This window comes from Ursus arctos, unplaced genomic scaffold (genome assembly GCF_023065955.2).
Source record: "Ursus arctos isolate Adak ecotype North America unplaced genomic scaffold, UrsArc2.0 scaffold_14, whole genome shotgun sequence".
In the NCBI taxonomy this organism is placed as follows: Eukaryota; Metazoa; Chordata; class Mammalia; order Carnivora; family Ursidae; genus Ursus; species Ursus arctos.
The window spans coordinates 69,920,747-69,945,124 of NW_026622808.1; the positions used below are offsets into that span (position 1 = coordinate 69,920,747).

General features: G+C 41.5%; 1 protein-coding gene across 17 annotated transcripts in view; it reads right to left on the reverse strand.

Annotated features, from left to right (window-relative positions):
• Nucleotides 1-24,378, reverse strand: part of KBTBD12 (kelch repeat and BTB domain containing 12) — a 71,842-nt gene that overhangs the window by 8,657 nt on the left and 38,807 nt on the right. For 13 of the 17 annotated variants that reach the window (XM_048226831.2, XM_044385103.3, XM_048226830.2 and 10 more), the window contains one exon: nucleotides 19,605-19,802. In XM_048226831.2, coding sequence (XP_048082788.1) covers nucleotides 19,605-19,802 — 198 coding nt within the window. Of the gene's footprint in view, nucleotides 1-4,347; nucleotides 5,739-6,574; nucleotides 12,678-12,718; nucleotides 16,838-19,604; nucleotides 19,803-24,378 lie in introns of those variants that run through there. The other 4 variants (XM_048226834.2, XM_048226835.2, XM_044385111.3 and 1 more) reach the window with 3 other exon arrangements.

A 24,378-nucleotide genomic window follows, 5' to 3' on the forward strand; every position in this document is an offset into this window, starting at 1 on the left:
TTCCATTGTATATATGGACCACAACTTCTTAATCCAGTCATCTGTTGAAGGGCATCTCGGCTCCTTCCACGATTTAGCTATTGTGGACAATGCTGCTATGAACATTGGGGTGCATATGGCCCTTCTCACTATTTTATTATTTCTTTTATTTTTGTACCTTCATTTCTCCTTTCCTTCTTTTTGAATTATTTGAAAATTCTTTTTTTTTTTTTTTTTTTTTTTTTTTTTTTTTTTTATGTTTTTATATTTTATTTAGTAGCTCTGAGTGAGGCTGGACTTGAAATATGTGTTAACATACTAATTTTACAGCTACTAGTTTGACGACACGAAAAGTCAGATTTCCTTCAATTATTCCAAGTGCATTTTGTTTTTTTTTTTTTTTTTTTTTTTTTTTTTTTTTTTTTTTTTTTTTTTTTTTTTAATTAATAATGATTTTTTATTATATTATGTTAGTCACCATACAGTACATCCCCGGTTTTCGATGTAAGGCTCGATGATTCATTAGTTGTGTATAACACCCAGTGCACCATGCAATATGTGCCCTCCTTACTACCCATCACCGGTCTATCCCATTCCCCCACCCCCCTCCCGTCTGTAGCCCTCAGTTTGTTTCTCAGAGTCCATAGTCTCTCATGCTTCATTCCCCCTTCTGATTACCGCCCCCTTTCTTTATCCCTTTCTTCCCCTACTGATCATCCTAGTTCTTATGTTCCATAGATGAGAGAAATCATATGATAGTTGTCTTTCTCTGCTTGACTTATTTCACTTTAGCATTATCTCCTCCAGTTGCCGCCCATGTTGCAGCAAATGTTGAGAACTCGTTCTTTCTGATAGCTGAGTAATATTCCATTGTATATATGGACCACAACTTCTTAATCCAGTCATCTGTTGAAGGGCATCTCGGCTCCTTCCACGATTTAGCTATTGTGGACAATGCTGCTATGAACATTGGGGTGCATATGGCCCTTCTCACTATTTTATTATTTCTTTTATTTTTGTACCTTCATTTCTCCTTTCCTTCTTTTTGAATTATTTGAAAATTCTTAATATCCTATTTTAATTTATCTTGAGTTTTTAGCCACACCTGCTTGTAGAGGTTTTTTTTAGTAGTTTTCTAAGGATTATAATATACATACTTAACTTTTAACAGACTAATTAATATATTATCATTTCAAGTGGAACATAGGAATCTTTCTACCATATAGTTCCTATGTCTACCCTTGGGGAAATGGTCGTCTCTGCATAACATTAACATACACAGGAAATGGGGTGCCTGGAGGCTCAGTGGTTAAGTGTCTGCCTTTGGCTCATGTCATGACCTCAGGGTCCTGGGATTGAGCCTTGAGTTGGGCTCCCTGCTCAATGGGGAGTCTGCTTCTCCCTCTCAGCCTGCCCCTCCCCCTCCCCCTGTTGTGCTCTCTCTCCCTCTCTCTTTCAAATAAATTAAAAAAAAAAAAAAACAACCATACACTGAAAACACTGTCAGACCATTCACCATAGCAACTTCTTTCTAAGTATGTCTCCTGAGGCAAGGGAAACAAGAGCAAAAATAAACTATTGGGACTTCATCAAGGTAAAAGGTTTCTGCACGGTGAAGGAAACAATCAACAAAACAAAAAGGCAACCTATGGAATGAGCGAAGATATTTGCAAGTGACATATCCAATAAAGGGTTAGTATCCACAATATATAAAGAATTTATCAGACTCAACACACAAAAACCAAAAAATCCAACTAAAAAATGGGCAGAAGACATGAACAGACATTTCTCCAAAGAACACATCCAATGGCCAACAGACACATGAAAAGATGCTCAACATCACTCATCAGGGAAATGCAAATCTAAACTACAATGAAATATCCCCTCACACCTGTCAGAAAAGCTAAAATCAACAACACAAGAAACAACAGGTGTTGGTGAGGATGTGGACAAAAACATGCACTGTTGGTGGGAATGCAAACTGGTGCAGCCCCTGTGGAAAATGGTATGGAGGTCTCTCAAAAAGTTAAAAATATTTATGATCCAGTAATTGCACTACTGGGTATTTATCCAAAGAATACATGAACACTAATCTAAAGGGACACATATACCCTTATGTTTTATTGCAGAATTATTTACAATAGCCAAGATATGGAAGCAAGCAGCTCAAGGGTTCATCAATTGATGGACGTCATATCTATCTATCTATCTCTCTATCTATCCATCTATCTATCATGTATCTGTCTATCTATCTAGATAATGGAATATTACTCAGCCATAAAAAAGAATGGAATCTTTCCATTTGCAATGATATGGATGGAGCTAGAGAATATTATGCTAAGTGAGATAAGTCAGTCAGAGAAAGACAAATACCATATGATTTCACTCATATGTAGACTTTAAGAAACAAAATAAACAAACTAAAGAAAAAGCGAGAGAGGCAAAGAAATTAAGAAACAATCCCTTAACTATAGAGAACAAATTGACGGTTACCAGAAGGGAGATGGGATGGGGGATGGATGAAATAAATAGGTGATGGGGATTGCACTTGTTGTGATGAGCACAGATGATGTATGGAAGTGTTGAATGACTATACTGCACACCTGAAACTAGTATAACATTGTATGTTAACGAACTGGAAATAAAATAAAAACTTAAAAAAAAAAAGAAAACGCTGTGAGACAATGTTAAAATTTCTGCCATCAACTGTCAAACATAATCTAAAGAACTGAAAAGGAGAAAGGTAGTCCATCATATTTATCCAAGTATTTACCATTTCTGTTTCTCTTCCTTGATTCCTGAGGTACCAACTTTCTCTATATCATTTGCCTTTGATCTGAGGAATTTTCTTTAACTTTCTGTTGGCAGGTCTGTTGGCCATAAATCTCTCAGTTCTCCATCAGAGAATGTCTAATCTTAATTTTGCCCTCATTCCTGAAGGATATTTTTGCTACATATACAATTCCAGATAATTTTTTTCCCAGAGCTTAAAGATTTTGTTTCATTGCCTTCTGACCTAGCTTGAGAAATCCACACTTATTTTAATACTTTCCCTTCATATGTTATCTGTTCTTCTCTGGCTTCTTCAAGATCTTTTCCTTATCTTTAGTTTTTACACGTTTGGTTATGATGTGTCTGGGTGTGGGTTTTTTCAAATTTATCTTGTTTTTAGTCTGCTGAGTTTCTTTTTTAAAATTTAAATTCAATGAATTAACAATAATGTATTATTAGTTTCAGTGATTCATCATTCTTATATAATACCCAGTACCCATTACATCGAATGCCCTCCTTAACGTCCATCACCCAGTTACCTCATCCCCCACCTCCCCTCCAGCAACCCTCAGTTTGTTTTCTATGATTAAGAGTCTCTTATGGTTTGTCTTCCTCTCTGATTCCATCTTGTTTTATTTTTCCCTTAAATTCCACCTGAGGGAGATCATATGATAATTGTCTTTCTCTGATTGATTTATTTGAGTTTGCTGAGTTTCTTGAATCTGTAAGTGTATTTCATTAGCCAAATTTGGCAAGTTTTCAGCCATTATTCCTTTAAATATCTTTTCTTCACCCACATTCCTTCTCCTTTTCCCTCTGGGATCATGACATGAGTATTAGACCTCTTAGTATTGCCTCATAGGTCCCCAAACTCTGTTCACTTTTTTTTTTCAGTTTTTTCTTTTTGTTATTCTGATGGGATAATTTTATTTATCTATCTTCAAATGCACTCATTTTGCACTCTTTCCTGTACTCTCCATTGTGATATTGAGCCCATTCAGTAACCTGTTATTTTGTTTTTCAGTTCCAAAATTGCCATTTGGTTCTTTTTTTTAATGACTTCTATTTCTCTACTGAGACTTTCTATCTTTACATGCCTTACAAAAGTAGTCACTTCTTGGAGCCCCATTACAATAACTGCTTTAAAGTGTCTGCCCAGTTATTTCAGAATCTGTGCCATTTCAGAGTTGGCATGTTGTCTTGTCTTCTCCCATGTGAGATGTTGATATTTCCCTGGTTCTTGGTATGTCAAGTAATTTTGAATTACATGTAGGCATTGTGAATAGTATGATTCTGGGTCTTGTTTAAATCCTATGGAAAATGTTGATTTTTTTTTCCTAAGCAGAAAACAGACCCAGGGAGGTACACCACCAGTTCCCACCTACCTTTTGTGGGCTGTGCTCCCAGTGTCAGTTTTTAAAGCCCTTGCAATGTCACTGAGCTCTCTCCACGTGTGTTACGCAGTGGCCAGGCAGAGACTGGGCAGTGATCACTATTCAGATCAGTTCTCAAAGACTTTTGTATACCATTGAGGGCTAAATCATCCATGTGCAGGTGGGGCATGAGCCCAGGAACTCATAACCAACGTTATGCATCTTTTTTTTTTTTTGGCTGTCAAATGATCCTTTATTGAAATATTTTCCTTTGTAGTTCTAACTAACCAGCATTCCACCATACGACTATTGATGGTGGTCATAACATTGTAGCCCACGAGCGCGCAGTCCGCAGGATCTCTTTATGGGTTCCAGAGATGGAACCTGGCTAAAGCTGAATGTCATTAGTGGCTAAAGCTTGGTGCCGCACCTGTCAGGCAATGCTGACAATCTCATCAAAAGTGATATTTCCACTGTGCTTAATGTTTTTCTGCTCCTTTCTGTCTCTTGGTGGTTCCCTAAGGGCTTTGATAATCAGGGCAGAGGCAGAAGGTACCACTTCAATCTGAGTCTGTCTATTCTGAATGGTCAGTTTCACTGTAATCCTTAGACCCTTCCAATGACTGGTTGCCTTGGCGATGTCATCACCAAACTTTTTTGGGGACAGACCCAGGGGGCTGATTTTTGGGGCCAGGGCATATGTGGCACCGACTGCCCCACCTATGCACCTCAGGTATACGACTTTGATCCCCTTGGGGTCGAACTTAGGTGGCATGGTGGAGGTGGCTGGTGTTAGATGAACCCAAATTCAGGGCAACTGAAGACAGTTGCACCTTTGTTTCCTCTGAGCCGAAAGCCAAAAGCAATGGGATCATTTTCTTGAGCTTGCTCCTATTGGCAATCTTCCTGACACATTTTTGCCCCTAGGAATTCCCTTGTTCCCCTTCCTGGTCTTCTGGCTAAAACCCGGGGCTTTAGATACCCCACGCGGCTGCACACTTTCCTCAAATGTGTTTGCTTTCAGGTGTAAGGGCCAGTAGATTGAGAGAGAAAGGCAATGAGGTCTTTCCTCACACTCTTGGGACCAAAGGTCCCCTGGTCAAGAGAGAAGGGTGCCAGCCAGCCCAGTGCCTGCTGCTGTCAGTCACCACCTGGCATTGCCTGAGGGCTGGGGTGGGAGAGAATGGAAAATGAGGAAGAAGACAATATCCCCCACTCTCTCTGACCCATGCAGTCCTCTTTCTTGTTCCTTGAAACAGAAGTAGAGGGCTTCTCTTAGAGCTCTTTCTGTCCACACTTGGTGCAAAGTTCTGGGTTCCAGGCTGCCTTTGAGTCTCGGCCAGTGGGTACCAAGGGAAACGAATGGGGAATTTATCATTGATTTGCTGGTACTGCAAGTTCTGGCTTTCTTCCCCAATCTGCCCTCGACCATTCAGTTTCGGAGTTCTCAGGTAGCTGTTCCATGCATTCTGCCCAGGGGTATTGCTTGCATTCAGTGGCAGAGACGGGGTGACAGGTGCTTACTCCATCTTGACTGGAACCCAGTTTACAGTCCCTTGTTAAAATCAGGGAGATGGCCCTAGCTTTTGGTCCAAAGAGATGCTGGGGAGTTACCTTCGCAAAAAACAAAGAACAGAGTTCCTATGATACATACACACACTGGAACACTACCCAGCTGTAAAAATGAGCAAGGATGATCTCTATGACCTGATATGGAATGACTTCTGGGAGATATTAAGTGAAAAAATAAAAAACTCATGGTTTTAAAGCATCTCCTCGCACATTGGCTATTAGTTGTAAGGAGAAAATAGTAACTATATAGTGGTGAAGTCAGACAGTATCTTGACCAGGTAAATAAAAACAACATTGCCAGTGAGGGGCAATGGACTTGATTCGCCTCCAGATGTCATGCCCCGAGAAGAACATAGCAGGGATGTAATATTCTAGCCAGAAGTGCATAACGTGGGTTTAATCCCAAGGAATCAACAATTGGATCTCAGAAGAGGAATATTTTGTTTAAAAAGAGGGAAGATTGTATTATTTTAAAATGTCAATGTTATAAAAGGCAAAAAATGTATGTAGAAATATTTCTAATGTAAGGAAACTGAAGAGACATATCGACAAAACGCAATACCTGATGGTAGACGGGTATGGAGAGGAAAAAATGCTGTAAAGGGCATTATTAGGTCAATTGACAAAATTAGAATACTGAGAGTAGAATAAATGAAAGTATGAATCAATGTTAAAATTCCTAAAATTGTTAGTTACGCTGTGGCTATGTAAGAGAATATTCTTTTTATTCCACACACTCCAGTATTTAGGGGTAAAGGGCAACTTACTCGCATATGATTAGAATACAGTTCTGTATCTGTCTGCACGTGTGAATATATACATACCTACGGCCAGATGGATCCAGTGACTAAACAAATGCTAAATAAAGAGGCAACGTGTTAGCAGTAGGTGAATCTGTGTATTGATCATGCTGTTTTTACTTTTGTGACTTTTCTGTAAGCTTGAAAGTATTTCTGAGTTAGTTTTAAAAAGAACAGAGTTCCCTAAATTCTGTTCTGTTGTGGCCATTGTGATGTCGGTGTTGCAGGATCCCAGGCCTTTCTGCCGCCGCAGTCCAGAGCTAGCAGACTTGCCCAGTCTTTCCCAGCTTGGAGACTGGAGAGAAAATTGTGTGTCATGCTTACAAATCAATGTCAATCTTTCAAGTTTGCAAAAACTTATAAAACATATATAGATCTGTATGCCAGCTCAGCACAGAATACTGAGGCTGTGTTCCTATTCTTGGATGCATTCTAGAAAAAAGAACGCAAAACCAGTGATTACATGGTAAGAAGAGACTTGTGCAAGATGAAAACAGTGACAGTCGGCTAAAACCACCGGAAGCCAAATCTGTTCAGATGCAGGTCTTTAGTTAGAAGTAATAAAACCTCTTTGTTTAAAGGGTGGTTAGGATGGTGTGGAAGGCACTGTCAGTGATATCACTGACAGATCAGCCGTCAGCCATATCTTCTCTGTGATGTTTGTTCCAGAATGTGCTGATTACATCCACCTGCTACTCTGTGCCTGAGGATTTTCTCTCAGCTCCGGTGGGGCAAGTCAGGAGTGCCAAGGAGTCAATCTGAGGATAAATACTTCAGATTCCCCACCATAGGGAACAACCCGGAGGCTGATCCACACTGTCTCTGAGTTTTCCAATGGGACTGAATACCAGTGGCCCACGGTGGTAACCTGCCAGTTAATTCTTCCTCGTGGCCCTTTTCCTTTTTTGTCTCACTCTCTTCCCTTCTCTTAATGCCTCCGAGAACTACGTAAACTCAAATCCTGTCTCAGCGTCTATTTTTGGAGGAGCTCAGCCTAAGGCAGATGGTTACTTTTATTTATTGGAAACTTAATTGGAAAATGAGGCCAATTGGTGTGGAGGGAAAAGCTGGTGTGGAACACGAGTTAGTCCCTTAGCAGTCAGGACAGGAACCGAAGCAGTGAGGCCACAGGACTTCATGATGGCATGTCACCCTCTCACTCTCCAGTGACAGGAGGTCCTATCCGTTGGAGGATATTACCTTCCTGACCCCCTGCACGTGAACTGATCCACACTCCATTGTTCTGGAGTCTGGAGAACAGTGCTGGATGGCTGGAGGGACAGAGCAGGGTGAAACTGGTGGCTGTTGTGCCATCTTGCCCCGTACCATGGAAAGTCTTTGGGAAGAACACAGTGAGAAAAGAATAAGGCAGACTTGGCATGAGAAGCAGTAAAAGGAGACACTTGTATGCCTCCCTCAACAGGAGCTTTAGAACCCATCATTTTTCCTTCTTGGCCTTGGTGGCCAGGAAGTTGAGCTAAATTCTGGAAATTTTTCTTAGCTTAGGTTTTCTGATAAAACTACCCCTTCCACTTATTACTAAGCATGTTTTTAGTTTCATTGCACCTATGCTTATTCTTTAAATTGTCACCATTCTTTCTGGAAATACAAACGATATATATGACATATAAAAAACCAAAGTAGCAACTCTCCTTCAGGATATTACAATTTTAGTACAATTTCTCCAGGGAAGATTGAAATAACAATGGTAAAACAGACAAATTCAATTATACTATATTTCTCTCTGTGGCTGATAGTCCTGGGATAAAACAGAAGTTGATTGTGTAGTTGCCACCAAAGCTTTTTGTTCCTTTCTCAACTTTTTATTTTGAGAAATTTGAAACAGTCGAAAGCAGAGTGCAATGAATACCTGCAGACTTACATTTAGATTCAATAATAGTTAACATGTTTCCATATTTTTACTGCCTCCCTCATGTGTACACATGAGCACACATTTTCTTTTTCTGAAACCCTTAAAAATTAATTGCAGGCATGACACTTCAGCCCTAAATACTCAGCATGCCTCCTCTGAGAATTAAGATATTTCTTTACATAATTACAATATCATTACCACACCTTAAAAAAACACATTCATTCCATCACATTAAATAACATCCTGTCCATGTTCTGATTTCCCCAGTTGTCCCAAAAATGTCCTTACATGACTGTCGTTTTCAATCAGAATCCAATAGGCGCTCACATGTTTTATTTGGTTTTTACGTCTCTCTGATCTCTTTTCATTTAGGATGGCACCATTTTTCCCCCCATGGCACTAACTAACTTTTCTGGGTCTGCGGACAGTTCTCCTGTTTGAATGTCCACATTCGGAATCCGTCTGTTCCCTCATAGGGTCATTCGACTGGTTCCTCTCCCTTGTCTTCCCTATAAATTGGAAGTCTAGAGGCTTGATTAGACACAAGTTAATCACTTTGGTGATAGTAGGTGGGCAAGAGTCCTTCCTACTGTATTACGTAGAGAGAAAATACAGCTGATCCTTGAACAACATCGATTTGAATCTACTTATATGCAGATTTGTTTCAATAAATATAGTATACTACTATAAATAGATTTTCTCCTTCTTATGATTTAACATTTTCTTTTCTCTATTTTAATGTAACTATTTTAGTATATAATGCATATAGCATACAAAATATGTGTTAATCGACTCTTCATGTTGCTGGTAAGGCTTCCGGTCAAGAGGAGGCTATTAGTTAAGTTTTTGGAGAGTCCAAAGTTATACGTGGATTTTTGACTGCATGGGGGGTCGGCAAGCCTCACCCCTGCGTTGTTCAAGGGTCAACTGTCCTATAAAATTATCCCGTTTTTAATGATGATTATCTGGTTATAATGGTGACCATCCAATTTCCCTGCTATAGGAGCATGTATTTTTCCTCATTGCAGTTAGTATTAGTATTGTGGTTGGTATTGAGAAATACACCGGTGCCACGTGGATTCCTGTTCTCCATAACCTTTCAGTCAGTGTTTTTAATATCCACTGATGATTTGCCTGACCCAATTACTACGGTAGGGGTTGCAAAATGATGAGTCGATGTCTCCTTCTAACATTCCTTCTACATTTATTATGTATTCAATCAATTACAGTCAATAACAACTTTTGATGTTTGAATTATTCCAAATGTGGCCATTGACTGCCCTTTTGGGCTGGCTTCTCTGTCTTTTGATATGACTCCCTTAAGTCTTTCAGAGCTCACTTGCCTTCCGGTATTACAAGATATCCTGAGTTCACCTCCCAGTTTTTGCGCTCCAAACCTGCAATCAGCTGTTTCTCTAAGGGAGCACAGCCACCTTCTAAGCCTCTGGCTGAAAGCACTGTTTCACTAATGTAGCAACTTCCAATTTTGCCTTCGCTTCGCTCCTCCAGGCCTGGGACTGCATATATTCTTTCTCCAGGGCTTAACATGGGCCTATTACCTAGAAGTCATTCAATAAAGCTCTGTTGAATGAATGAACAACGGACATCAGCCAAGGCAGTGCTTCTCAATTCTGACTGCATATTCGAAGAATTGGAAGAGTTTGAAAAAATATTGATGCCCAGGCCCCATGCCCAAATATTCTGATTTAATTTGTCTGGCACAAAGAGACAATTTAGCCCCCTGGTTAAAAAATACAGACTTTGGGGCGCCTGGGTGGCGCAGTCGTTAAGCGTCTGCCTTTGGCTCAGGGCGTGATCCCGGCGTTATGGGATCGAGCCCCGCATCAGGCTCCTCCGCTGGGAGCCTGCTTCTTCCTCTCCCACTCCCCCTCCTTGTGTTCCCTCTCTCTCTGGCTGTCTCTCTCTGTCAAATAAATAAATAAAATCTTAAAAAAAAAATACAGACTTTGGGGCCGGACGATCTGGATTGAATCCCAGATTCAACATTTACCCTCTGTGTGACCTCTTTGGGTGGCTTCTGTTTCTGCTTTAGTCCATGAGGGTAATTAGAGTATCTACCTCACAGGCTCGCGTGAGAATTAAATAAAGTAACATATGCAAAGTGCACAGAACAGCTCCTAGCAGAGTCACGACCAGGAAACTGTTAGCTGTCCATTTGATTCTACATTTGTTAGTGAGGTAATTAATTTTTTGAAATACTACCCAGTGTGTTTTCTCTTTTTGATAACTCAGGTGTGTCCTTGCCAGCGTCTCTGCCTTTAGGACTGGGCCCCAGGCTGAATGAGAGAAAACAGAGGAGTGGTTTGAGAGGAATTCTTGCTGGGGATAAGGGAGGCAGAGAGATTCTCCGGTCCTGGGTGGAGGAAGGACAGATTCCTGGGTCCCCTAGAATTATCCAAGGAAGATGGTGAAAATGTGTCAGATGGGTTAAGGGGGACTGGATGCAGAAGGGACTTAGGGCTGGACTCTGGGGGAATCTCTCTGCCAAGAGCCCCACCTGCTCGGGTGCCATGTAGAGCTGAAATGGAGAAGGAGCGGCTCCCTCAGCTTGCTCAAGGAGGTCCCGTGTTACCTTGGAAGGAATGGGAGCGTCGCTACTACAGATTGCAAATACGTGCGTGTGCCAACTGGCTGCTGCAGGGGTAGGAGGTGAGGGGGTCCTGCACCAGAGGCTCAGAGCGGGGAAACATGCTAAGAGCAGAGGATAGAAGGAAGACACAGCCGAGTCTCAAAGAGCCAGTAGCTGGAACGAGAGCCAAAGTGGGGGCTTTGTCAGAGAGAAGGCAGCTGAGCCCTCTGGGGGCAGCCCCTCCTCGCGGGATATCCGAGAATCCCGGGGGCTCACTGGAGCTAGAAAACACAGGAGTGGGTCTTTGGTATTTGGTTCATTACAGCTATCACCGAGACGTCTGCTCTCCAGGCTCACCTGGTCCCTCGAAAGGCAAGATTTCTGTGTGTTAAGCATCGACACAGGCGTCTTTTGCAAGCTCCTACGGCCACTATGTTGTCCTCTCCTCCTGGAGGCTTTTATGAGCAGGGAACAGGTTCCTGCCACTAGGTGTCACCTGCCACCACTGTCTCTAGAAACCTTTATTTCTGTCCCAAGATTGAGCCATTTCTGCCTCTTCCAAGCAAAGAACTCACCTCCATGCACTCTCCCTGTGGGCAATTCAGCTAATTCTCCTCATTAGTGTCAAACACAAAAGCTGAATTACATTGGGGGGGAAAGAAAGGGGAAGAGCTCTTTTTCCCTTAATAACTGCTTTATTGTGATAATAATCTACGTACCATAAAATCAATCTTTTAAAAAATGTGTAATTCAGTGTGTTTTAGTATATTCACAGAGCTGTGCAACCATCACCACCATCTAATCTCAGAACATTTCTCCTTAAAAAGGAACCCTGTACCCTGAACCCATTAGCAGTCATTTCTTGTTCCTGATTCCCCCTGACAACCACAAATCTACTTTCTATCTCTATGCATTTGCCTTTTCTGCACATTTCATATAAATGGAATCATACAAGGTCTTTTGTGACAGCCTTCTTTTTCTTAGCATAATGTTTTCAAGGTTCATTTACGTGGTAGTTTCTGTTGTACGCCATTCCTTTCTATTGCCAAATAATATTCCATCGTATGAATGTACCACATTTCCTTTGTGCATTCATTAGTTGATAGGGATTTGGGTTATTTCTACTTTTAGGCTATTAAAAATCCCGCTGCTATGAACATTCATGTACAGGTGTTTGTGTGGACACGTATTTTCAATTCTCTTGGGTCTATACCTAGCAGTGGAATTGCTGGGTCCTATGACAACTCTGTTTAACCTTTTGAGGAGCTGCCAGATGGTTTCCTAAAGCAACTGCCCCATTTCACATTTTCACCAGCAAGGCACGAGGATCCCGTTTTGCCAACCCTTGTCAACACTTGCTATTTCTTTTCTGTATTGTAGCCATCCCCGGGGTGGTAAAGCATTACCTCATTATAGTTTTTTTTTTTTTAACGGCGTATTTTATTTTAAAGATTTTATTTATTTGACAGAGATAGAGACAGCCAGCGAGAGAGGGAACACAAGCAGGGGGAGTGGGAGAGGAAGAAGCAGGCTCATAGCGGAAGAGCCTGATGTGGGGCTCTATCCCATAACACCGGGATCACGCCCTGAGCCGAAGGCAGACGCTTAACCGCTGTGCCACCCAGGCGCCCCTCATGATGGTTTTGATCTGCATTTCCCTGATGACTACTGTTGCTGAGCACTGGCCATTCGTTCATATTCATTGGTCTCTTCAGGTCCTTTGTTGATTTAAAAAAATGAGTTATTTTTCATTTTATGATTGAATTGTAGGAGTTCTTTTTTTTTTAATTTTATTTATTTATTCGACAGAGATAGAGACAGCCAGCGAGAGAGGGAACACAAGCAGGGGGAGTGGGAGAGGAAGAAGCAGGCTCATAGCGGAGGAGCCTGATGTGGGGCTCGATCCCAGAACGCCGGGATCACGCCCTGAGCCAAAGGCAGGCGCTTAACTGCTGTGCCACCCAGGCGCCCTGAATTGTAGGAGTTCTTAATATATTCTAGATACAAGACTCTTATCAGATATGTGGTTTGCAAATATTTTCTCTCATCCTGTGGGTTGTCTTCATTTTCTTGATGGTGCCCTTTTGAAGCACAAAAGTTTTTAATTGCATTGTACAATTTCCGTACTTTTTCTTTTTTGTTTGTGCTCAGGTGTATCTAAGAAACCACTGCCCAATTCAGGATCACAAGATTTATGTCTGTGCTTTCTTCTGAGAGTTTTACAGTTTTAGCTCTTACGTTTAGCTTGTGGCTCTACTTTATTTTTGTGCATGGGTGACACACACTTGCATGTGGATGTCAACTATTCCTGCACATTTGTTGAAAAAGGGATCCTTTCCCCATTGAATTGTCTTGGCAGCCTTGTACCAGCCTGGAATGTCACGTGTATTCCACCGGTCTATATGCCTGTTATTGTGCCAGTACCACACGGTCTTGATTATGACAGCTTTGAAGGAAGTTTTGAAATTAGAAAGTCTGAGTCTTCTAATTTTGTTCTTTTTCAAGACTTTGGCATATTCTAGGTCTCTTGCATTCCCATATAAATTTTAGGATCAGCCTGTCAATTTTTCTGTGCAATATCTTACATTTCATTTAGGTTTTCAATTTCTTTTCATGATGTTTAGCAGTTTTCAGTGTACAAGTCCTGCACTTTTTAGGGCATGCTTATTCCTAAGCTTTTTATTCTTTTGGATACTATTAAACTAGAATCATTTTCTTAATTTCATTCTCAGATTGTTTATCGTGAGTGTATAGAAATACAATTTTTTTTGTATATTGATCTTGCATCCTGCAACCTTGCTGAATTCATTTATTAGCTCTAAAAGCTTTTTTGGTGTATGGATTCTTTAGAATTTTTCTAAATAAAAGATCATGTCATATGCAATTATTTATTCTTTTCTGATCTGGATGCTTTTTATTTATTTTTCTTTCCTAATTGCCCTCATTGGAACCTCCAGTACAATGTTGAATAGAAGAGGCAAAAATAGACATTCTTGTCTTGTTCCTGATTTTAGGGGGAAAGCTTTCAGTCCTTGACCCCTAAGTATGATGTTAGCTGTGGGGTTTTCACAGATGCCCCTTATCAGGTTGTGGAAGTTCCCTTCCCTTTCTAGTTTGTTGGGTGTTACCAACATGGAAGGGTGTTGGATTCTGACTCATCCTTTTTCTGCGTGTATTGAAATGATCGACCTGTTTTTTGTCCTTCATTCTACAAGTACAGTGTATTGCATTGGTTAATTTTCATATGGTTTAATCAACTTTGCATTCTTCGGATAAACCCTGCTTGACATGGTATATAATTTTTTTGGTATGTTGCTGGATTCAGTTTGCTTGTATTTTGTTGAGGATTTTTGCACAAGGGGTATTGACCTGTAGTTGTCTTGCAATGTCTTTGTCTAGTTTTGGTATCAGAATGAATCGGAAAATGAGCTCTGATGTTTTCGAAACATAATGTTGGCTTCCTCATCCTGTTGGAGGTGGAGAAAGAGGTTTTGTTTTCTTTTTTTGTCCCCCCCACCCCACCCTCTGAGTCCCAGGATTCTGTCAAGAACTGTGCACCGTCTGAGATTTTACACGGTAGCTTGTTACAGTTTTGTGGATACTGAGAGATGATGTGAAACTCCCAGGTCTGAGATGAAGAACAATGTCATTCACAGCAAGAGCAGTAGCCCGTGCACCCGCATCGGTTATTTGAGACCCAGTTCCCACAGGGCAACATGAAGAGTGACAGGTGACACCTGTACAGTCAGTGGGCTGCATTATAGTAGAGGAACCCTGAGCTTAGGGACCCCGAAACTTTTTTTTTAAGATTTATTTATTTATTTGGGGGGGTGGGGCAGATGTACAGTGGGAGGGAGACAGTAGACTTCCCACTGAGCATGGAGCCTGATGCAGTGCTCGATCCCACGACCCTGAGATCATGAACTGAGCCGAAATCAAGAGTTGGGTGCCTAACTGACTGAGCCACCCGGGGGCCCCAGGACCCTGAATCTTTTATCATGGCCAGTAAGCACGCCTGCCTTTTGCTATGGAGGGAGACACCGTTTCAGTCTTCTGGGCTGTATGTGATACAAACATGCTTAAAAAGATAGCCCAGGACAAAGACAGTCAGTGTTTCTGCTCACAAGACATGCAGAAATGCCTGAGACTCATGGAGAATTATCTCCCAATAGATATACTTGTTAATATTTTCCTCCATACCCTCCAGTTATTCCACCATTATATGTACTATTATTTATACATTTTAAGTTTAGTTTTTGTTTTATCAGTTGTACATGCACAGGACATACGTAGAGTCAAACAGGCATGTTCCTTCAAAACAGTCATCTCCTCCCCTCCTCGCCATTTACTGCTCCTCTTTCAGCTGTGGCTGAGTCTGCTGGCATTGAGCACTGTATTTGTAAATAACATTTTTTATACTACTGCCACTTCTTGATTTCTAGGATGAAGGTATGGACTCTTGGTGTCCACTGTGGAAAATGTGGTTTCACCTTTCTTTCACATCCCTACATCTGCCTACTTTCTGGTTTCCCATTTTCCCAGGATAGTTCAGGTGTCATTTTGGTCAGCTCAAGATTTAATATTTACATTATTAGACGTTATTCTTATAAAAGCTAGTCACAGATGAGCCAGCCTTGTGCCACACTTTTCCTTTCCTGTGCAACTTCCTGTTTTCTCAAAGTCAGTTGTTCGATTTTGTTAGTTTTCATGTCTAAATGTTTAGATCTTTCAAAACATTAAGATTTGATGAGTTTTCTCTGCTGGAGGTCTTCTCCTGCAGAGCCTTTAGAGTCGCTCCATTCTGTGCTGGTGGCTGTTCAGGCCTGCCATGCAGACGGCCACTCTTAGGTCTCCTCTCAACATCTTCCTGGGAATTTCTTCCTCTCTATTGTGTTTGATCCTGTTCTCTGGATCCCTGGACTCTTTTTTTGGTTTACATGTCCATTTTTGGTGAATCATGTCCTAATAAAAGGGCACAGAGGAGATACAGGTTTTGAGACATTGCTTGGCTGAGTCTGTGCCCTCGCGCTTAACGAATAGTTCAGCAGGTATAGAAGTGTAAGTGGAAAATAATTTCCCCACAGAATCTTTGAAGGCATTTGCTTCATTTTCTTCTAGCTTCCAAGGTCATGGTTCAGAACCGGATGCCATTCTGATTCTTGACACTTTGTACGAAAATTTTTCCCTCTCTCTCTGGAAGCTTTTGGGATCTTCCATTTGTCCCCAGTGTTCTGTAATGTCACAGTGATGTGCTTTAGTTTGGGTTTGTTTTTATCCCTGTGTATCCTTCACATGGTGTATCCTTGCAATCTGGTGACTTCAGTTCCGGGAAAATTTCTGAATTTATTTCACAGATGATTTATTCCTCCCCATTTTCTCTGCTCTTTTTTTACCGGAACTCCTCTTATTCAAACGTTGAAACTTTTGGACTTGTTTTCTCTCTCACTTCCCATCATATTGCTTTTTGCTCTGCTTTCTGAGAAGTTCCTCCCACTATACCCTCCAAATTTCCTATTGTATATTTAATTTATGCTACCATATTTTTAATTTCCAAGAACTTCTTTAAATATGCTTTTTTTCTTCCATTGATGACAATGGGTTCTCTTATGTCTCTGAGTAGACTTCTCCTGTTATAGTTTGTTTCCTCCAAGTAGCTTTTCTTTATTTGTTTTGATTTTTGTCTCTGATATACATACTTTCCTCAAATCTCTGATAGTCTCTAGCTGTTTGTTCGTCTTTAAGAGTGGGATGCCATGGAAGCAAGCTTTCTTTGTGAGGTTCTCCACAGGTGATTTGGTTTTGCCTTATTTCAGGGCTGGTCAGGTCCCCAAAGACGAGTCTTCCAGTCCTCTGACTGGAGGATACGGTTGCCCACATTCTGGGAGCCAGGGAAGGAAGAAAGGTGCAGATCTCAATATTCTGTGTGCAGTTGTTCACCTACTCTGCCTGCTTTAGTACTGAGTGTCTCCACGAGGGGAGAGGAGGGGCTCCGAGTCACTACTGAGAGTGCGGCAGGAGATTCAGGTCTTCCTTCCTTTCACCCAGCATCACCTTCATTCCCTCTCCAGAAGTACCTGCTGTTGCCGGTTCCTGAGGCTGCCTGGGGGGGTCTGTGCTACAAATCTGGGGGTTTTGTTTGTTTGCTTGCTTGCTTTTCCTGTGGCCAGTTCAGGATCGAACTTTCTCAGGTCTGGTTAGTTACTACTCATTCATCTGCCCTCCAGCTTCCAAAATTTGGTTGCTGTTGCCTTCCCTCTTCTTTCCTTTGTCCAACTGGGGTTATTCCTTTTATTGTCATCTTAGTGGGGCTTGGGGAGAAACTAGAGGTGTTCAAACTAGCATTTTAACCAAAAACAAATTATTATATTTATTGCATGTTTACATATCTGTCTTTCGCATCACATGTTGGGCAGCTCGATGTCATCCCAAATGTTCATCAAAAGTTATGTTTCGATCACCTTTTTACTGAATTAACTAAATAGATTATAAGAGATTAATTTCTTGATTGTGGTTTTCTGACTAAATAAATGCGATGACTAGGTTTGTGTCACATGAGGAGAGAAAATTCAGTGCCTGTTTTTAGGTCTGATGCTGAGGTTGCTTGTTCATAACAGGCATGTTATTATACAATTGCTCCATTTTTCATAAAACCCCAGTGATGATTCATTCAGCTAATCCCAGAAAATCCATCATGTTAGAACCAAATAATTAAAATGGACTTTGAGAGCTCATATGGTAAATCCCTTTCCCTCTGGCTGAAAACATCGTTCGTCCACTACAGCACCAAGAAAAGAGGTTTCTCATAGTATGAGTGTTGACATGTTTGAAAAGCTGGAGGATATCAGTTCTCTAACTCAATATTATACGAGGAAAGATAAGGGAAAGACACAAAACGAAACAGGGTATCTTCCAGGTCCTTAGACACTAATTACCACCCCTCCCTCTGGATGTCCTGAGGCTACCTTTTGTAATTCTCTGTCCTTCTCTTCTGGTGGAGAGAAAGCCAAAAGCCAGAGGATGGAGAGGAGGTGTGTGATTACAGCTGGAGGAGAGCCCTGGTGATGTGTGGGTCCAGGAGCTGGGATCGCTCTCTTGACTGCTTGTGTCCCTCCTTACACACACAGCGTGAACCCGGAGGGCACTTATCAGATCTCCTTCCCGAGCCAGGTTTCTCGCTACCATGATAGATTCCTTTACACAAGCATGTGATGTTTAATATAAAACATATATATAAATATATTTATATTAATATAAAAGATATTAAAACAATTTTTAAAAAACCTCTTTGGAAAGTCCTCTGAAGAAAGAGAGGGAAAGGAAAATTAAAGCTTTTTATTATGGGAATGTTCAAGTAGTGAAATAACGCCCCGATGCATCCATTATCCAGCTTTAGCAATTATCAACATTTTACTAATGCTGTAAAATTTGCTCTTGCCCCCCTCACCCCATTGACTTTTTAAAAAGTATTTGCTGGAGTAGATGAAAGCGAATTTCGGACAGCATATCATTGTCACCCATAAATACTTCTAAATGCTCTCTAATTGTTCACGCTCTTTTTTTCTTTCTCCTTTATACAAAATCACACTGCCATCATTATATAACCTGACAATGAACAATTCCCTACTATCCTCTAATACTCCGGTCCATATTAAAATTCTCCGGACTATCTGAAAAATATCTTTTTACAGAAGATTTGTCTGAATCAAGAGCCAAATAAGGTCCACTCATTGCATTTGGTTCATTTATCTCCTGTCTCTTTTAGTTCGTAATGATAACTTCATTCTTTAACTTCCATACAATGATGTGCATTAAAAATGAAGGTGGGCTTATCAAAGGCTTGGCTTTGCTGCAGTGTCAGCTTTATTTTCTTCTGGCACCCTTCCAAAGTTTTAAGTGCTCTCGAGGCATGCGTTTCATGGATATGTACTGGCCTAGTGCTTCTATTAGTGAGGTTAGAATTGAACAGTTAGTCATTTTAATATAACCGCATTCTGCCTTATTTACTGGTGCAACTAATCAAGCTTTGCAGAGTTGCTTATTAGCTTTGCGCATATTTAAACGTTTCCCTGTTACGTTAAAAATGATAAATCCATACTGTATATTGCAAAGATGGTACAATTTGATACTTGGAAACTAAGTAGGGTAATAAATATATGCATTAGGTATTATTTTAGAAATGCTTTCAAGCAATTTATTTGAAGTGGGGGTAGTGGAGAAGGAATAGGCGTGCTCTCTGAGGGCGGGATCTTTTGGTCAATAAAGATGGCGATAAAACCCAGCACTGCTGGTCAGACCTCTACTTCCACCTGTTCATGTCGTCACAGGTCTAGGCTTGCTTCTCCCGTTTCTCTCCTCCTCCTGTTCAGCTCAGAGTTGTTGAGCGCCTGCTATATGCCAGACACATTATACACTAGACCTCATTTAGCTTGTACAGTAGCCTGGGGAGATAGCAGCTCCCTTTTGCAGACGTGAAAACCCAAGTTCAGAACTTTGGTGAGCAGCTCAGGGTCACTGAACTCTGAAGGCCGGGCTTTTGCCAGGGCTCACCTGGCTCTCAGGATTATTCTTTGTGGCTGGGTCAATTAAAGGGGGGGTTAAAGTCAATGTGGAGGGAGGTTATAAAGCATTTAAAATTGGATCAATACCTGCTCCGTGGAATCCCCCGCAGACATAGAGCTTGCCATCCACTGCTCCTGCATTGGTAGAATTGGTTCGAAGGGAGAGCAGGGGACTTGGCATAGGTGGGCCCTCTCTCCAGAAGTCCCCGTCAGGGTTATAGATCTCCACCACATCAAGGCACTTTCGAACCTGGCCTTGGTCTCGCCCTACACAGCCAATTCCACCTGCAGAGAATGGTACACAGAAACGAGACGATCAAGGACTGCAATTTCCCTGTGGCTCGCACCCCCTTCCTCCTACAGTCTGTACCACACATCTATGGGCCCCTGACTTTTCTCTGTCTTGCCTGGTGCTACTTCTCAGATAATTTCTAAGCAATGGTGATGTCTGCTCCGTACTCCATAGCCCAGTTTAATATCCTTGTTTTAGAGTGTTCTGTGTGTGCTTATGCATGAAGCTGATTCCGCTGCAGGCTTTATGTCCTACAACATCCAAAGCTGGTTCACACCATGAGCAACCCCTTTAGGATAAGAATTTCAGGTTTGCATGCGAGGGCACCTCGACTCTGACAACTGTCTTTCAGTTGATCGTTGGCAAGGTTCACTGACCTGCCAGCAGGGATGGGTCCTTGCTGTTCTTCATCAATGGAAGCCTGTCTTTTCTTCTCTTCTTAAGTTGCATGGACTTTTCCCCATTAGGGAAGGGCCATTTGTTGATAAAGTTCAGGTTTGGGGTCAAAGAAAGGCTCCAAACCCAAATGCCCAGTGCATCTCCCATTTTTGGATGATACAGTTCATTCAACAGACATTCACTGGTTGCCCGCTTTATCAAGGCAATGTGCTAAGTGATAAGAAACTTAGGAAGATGAATAAGGCATGTTTTCTTCTGTTAAGAAATTAATGTGGTGGAAAAAGGGTCATGTATGCAAATAAATAGGTAGACAACATGGAGACAGGTAACTGAAAAGAGATACCTATTAGACTCAGAAGGCCAAAGACTGTAACGAGTAACAGTGGTGATGGCAGAGGACTTTGGAGGATATCTTATTTTTGTTTTTCTCCTCTTTGCTGATGGAGCCCGGCCCGTTTCCTGTCTCAGTATGGATCCAGGGACTGAGGCTATCAACTCAGGAAGCTCTTAGCTGCTTTCTCTTTTATCCGACTGGATAAATTATTTAGCCCATTACAGTGCCAAGTCTGAGCCGCAGCGTTTCCGAGGAGGGGAACACGCTGGCCTTGGTTAACTGCACGGCTCTGCTGTTCACGGCCCTCTTTCACTGTGGCACTGTGGTAGCCAGAGGTTTCTTAGTCCAACAAAAAGTGGAATTTCCTATTTGTGGGGCAAGACAGCCTTAAAGAAGAGGATTTATCACCAGCAGCTAAACCTGGCAACTCCCCATCAGGTAAGAACGAGATGCTTTAGTTACCTGCTCCCCAAGACCCAGGAGAGATATGACTAGGCCGGATGATATTACAACCACTTCGGAAGGCCTTTTAACAAGAGGACGCAAACAGTTTAAATGCAAGTCACTGGAAGTCAGGCTGGGGCACGCCGAGCAACCAGCATCCTGAACATAACTTAGAAGTTTCAATAAAAGCCCATTAGAAAAGCTTCCCCAACATAATGCATATAAAGAATGGGTATTATTCTCTTTGGTTTTGAAATAATTAGAGCGCTTGCCATTTTTGTTTCTCTGTGTAAGTGTATTTAATTATAATGTTCAGCCCTTCCTCTGCTCTTTGAAACATGTGCCCTTTCTGTTTGGTTGGCAGACAGCGCACACGCTCCGCTCCAGGGTGCCATGGCTGGCGGGGCATTGTCCCTGCTTCTGACCATTGACGCCTGAGTGCGTTCTCCGTCTCGCTGGGATGTAATCCCACCGTCAAGTACACTTAGAGCGTCACTCTGTAACAGCAGACTAATGAGCTTAAACTGAAGGTGAACCCTGATTAGATAAATAATCAAACAAAAGCGTGATCTTTATTAATAAGTCAGCAGCAGCACTACAAGACAACTCTTTTGATGAGAGAAATCTAGGGTAGGATCAGTACATCTTTAGAATTTCAATGAGATACCGCCATATCTTTAATTTATGTGCTATCAGAACCTCTCAGCCTGACTTTTCTTTATCAAAACAGGCCAATGAATACAAATCATCTTTGCGAGTTGTGCCCAAATCAACCTCGAATGCAAACTATATACCTTAGGGTTTTTTTGGTAGTGGGGGAGGGGAGGGAGAAAATGATAGGACAATGCCTCCCTCTCCTCGTTTTTGTTTCTACAAAGATGAAGACGCGCTCTTCTTGTGTTCGGCTGCTATAGATTCTTTCCCTTCTGTGGGTGCGCACACGCGAAGCCTGTCCGGGAGCTGACTGAGGGCAGAGGTGAGCCACCCTCCTAGGACTCCCTGTCCGCAGCACCCTGCCGACAGCGGTGTGCGCTCCCTGCTCCTGCCTACTGGGTTGCCTTCGGGTGGCAGGCTTACTCTATTCTGCCCTGGGCTGGATCCAAAAGAAGGGGATTGTGACAAGCTCCCAAAGTTACTTGCATTGCTAAAGAAGCTTTTGAGACAAGCTTTAGTAAATATCTTTACTGTCGTAGGCTCCCTTGTGACACAGAAGAAGCAGGTGGGTTTTTGGAAACAGACAGATCCTGGTTCATGTGCTTGTGTCACCATTTACTAACGTGGGTCCATATAATGTCTCTAAGCCTCAATTTTCTCATCTGCAAATTAAGGATAATGATGCCAATTTCATAAGTTGTGGCGAAGAGTAAGTATTACGTAACTAACGGGGGAGAAGGGCATTACTGTGGGAATTTCTTTATTCTCATGTACTGCTCGTGGTTAGCACGTTGCTGGTACTCAGTCATGTTAATTCTTTTTCCTCCATGTTCTAGTATGTATCTTACACGTTTCTTTTGTCAAAACAAAAAAGCAATGACTGGCTTCCCAGAATGTGACAAACTCTGCATCCAGAGAGCTGGAAACTCACTTCCTGTCAGTTTATAAAGGTCATCTTCTTAAGGATATAGGAATCTCCGCCCAGGTATTGGGAGAAATTGTTGGTGGGAGTCTGTTGTTGGGCTCATCTCTTCCCCAGAGCTGGCCTGCCTAAAGAATCAGTGACTTCTTTTAACCTGGGCTGGACCTAACCCAGCAGGACACAGGTCAACACTCTGCTAATATTTCTCTGAAGTGCCCTTGTGAGAACAAATATATTCCACAGCTGAAAAATGTAGACACACAGGATATAAATCCTTGAAGATGAGGTATGCATCGTTATATTCTCTGAGCTGCTAAGTATGTCTTTTTTCTAAGGGATCTTAATACTGTTTATTGACTATTAATCTTTGGCATATTTATCTCCTGAATAAACAAAATGATTTGCAGAAAGCCTCATTTTGTGGTCCTTTCCATATTTACCCAAGAACTAATAGAGAAAGAGAGTGATAAAAAAAAAAGGATCAGGTCTATGAATTAGGATAAACTAGTTGCAGATAACACATTCTACTCTTTTATGATGTCTTAAAACATATATTATGTTATCTCTGCCTTAGTGAGTTGAAGATACCAAATGTAATTAAACATCTTCTTAAGGATTCAGGGGTAACGATATGACCTGTTGTCATAATAAGCCACAGATACGTAGGTGACTCCATACATCAGGCTTCATGAAAACAGACTTAAGATTTACTTTCTTGAACAAATCCTTGCTATTGGTGTGGCTTTTAGCAATTTATCTCTTCTCATAGCAAAAACATATAGAATGTATAGTACTTTAAACTTCTAGTTAATTTTAAGCAGTGTGAAAGTATATTTTGGATATCCCCTTTGTGTTTGTACTAGGTATCAGAGAATAACATGTTTAAGATTTTTTTTTTTGTCCTTGAGACACAATCTACTGGAAACCAAAGGCAAATATGAAACCATAAGTAATATAGCACTATAATTATACATGGATTGAATAAAGCAGAATTTCTAACTAACGGTCATAATGAGATGTGGGACTGCCAACTCTCCGTGAACTTTTAGGATATCAACGATAAAAATTACTATAGCTAGTCGCAATTTGGGAGCCATAGGCAAACTTTGGTTTTTTAAAGTTCAGGGTTCCCTGTTGAGAGTGCCAGATAATCAAGGTTCGAACCCTTCATATGGGGGTGACTGGGTGGCTCAGTTGGTTAAGCGGCGGACTCTTGATTTCTGCTCAAGTTGTAACATCAGGGTCATGAGATTGAGCCCCACATTGGCCTCTGTGCTCAGCGGGGAGTCTGTTTGAGATTCTCTCCCTTTCCCTTTGCCCCTCCTCCTGCTGGCTCTCCCTCTCTATCTCTCTTTTAAACACATAAGTAAATCTTTAAAAAAATCCTTTGTATGATTAACTGGAAATACATTTCATGGACACCCACAACAAAAAGATGATGAGCCATTCACTCCAGTTGTAAGCCACCTCAGTTGATGAATCTCTAAATCCAAGCCTTTTTTCAGAGAAAGATGGCACGAAGAATACCTTGTCTGATGTCTTTGGCCATTGTAAACACATAGCGCTTTTTTTTGTCCAGCATGAACTTAAGAAATGTCTATCTAAGTCCACAACACCTCTGGGATTCGATCAAACCACACCCAACATTCTGTTCTGATAACTTATGAATGCTAGCATACTTTTTTTTAAATTTTATTTATTTATTTGAGAGAGAGAGCGACCATGAGAGAGAGAGCACAAGCTGGTGGGGGCAGAGGCAGAGGGAGAAGCACGTTTCCTGCTGAGCAGGGAGCCTGATGTGGGGCTCGATCTCAGG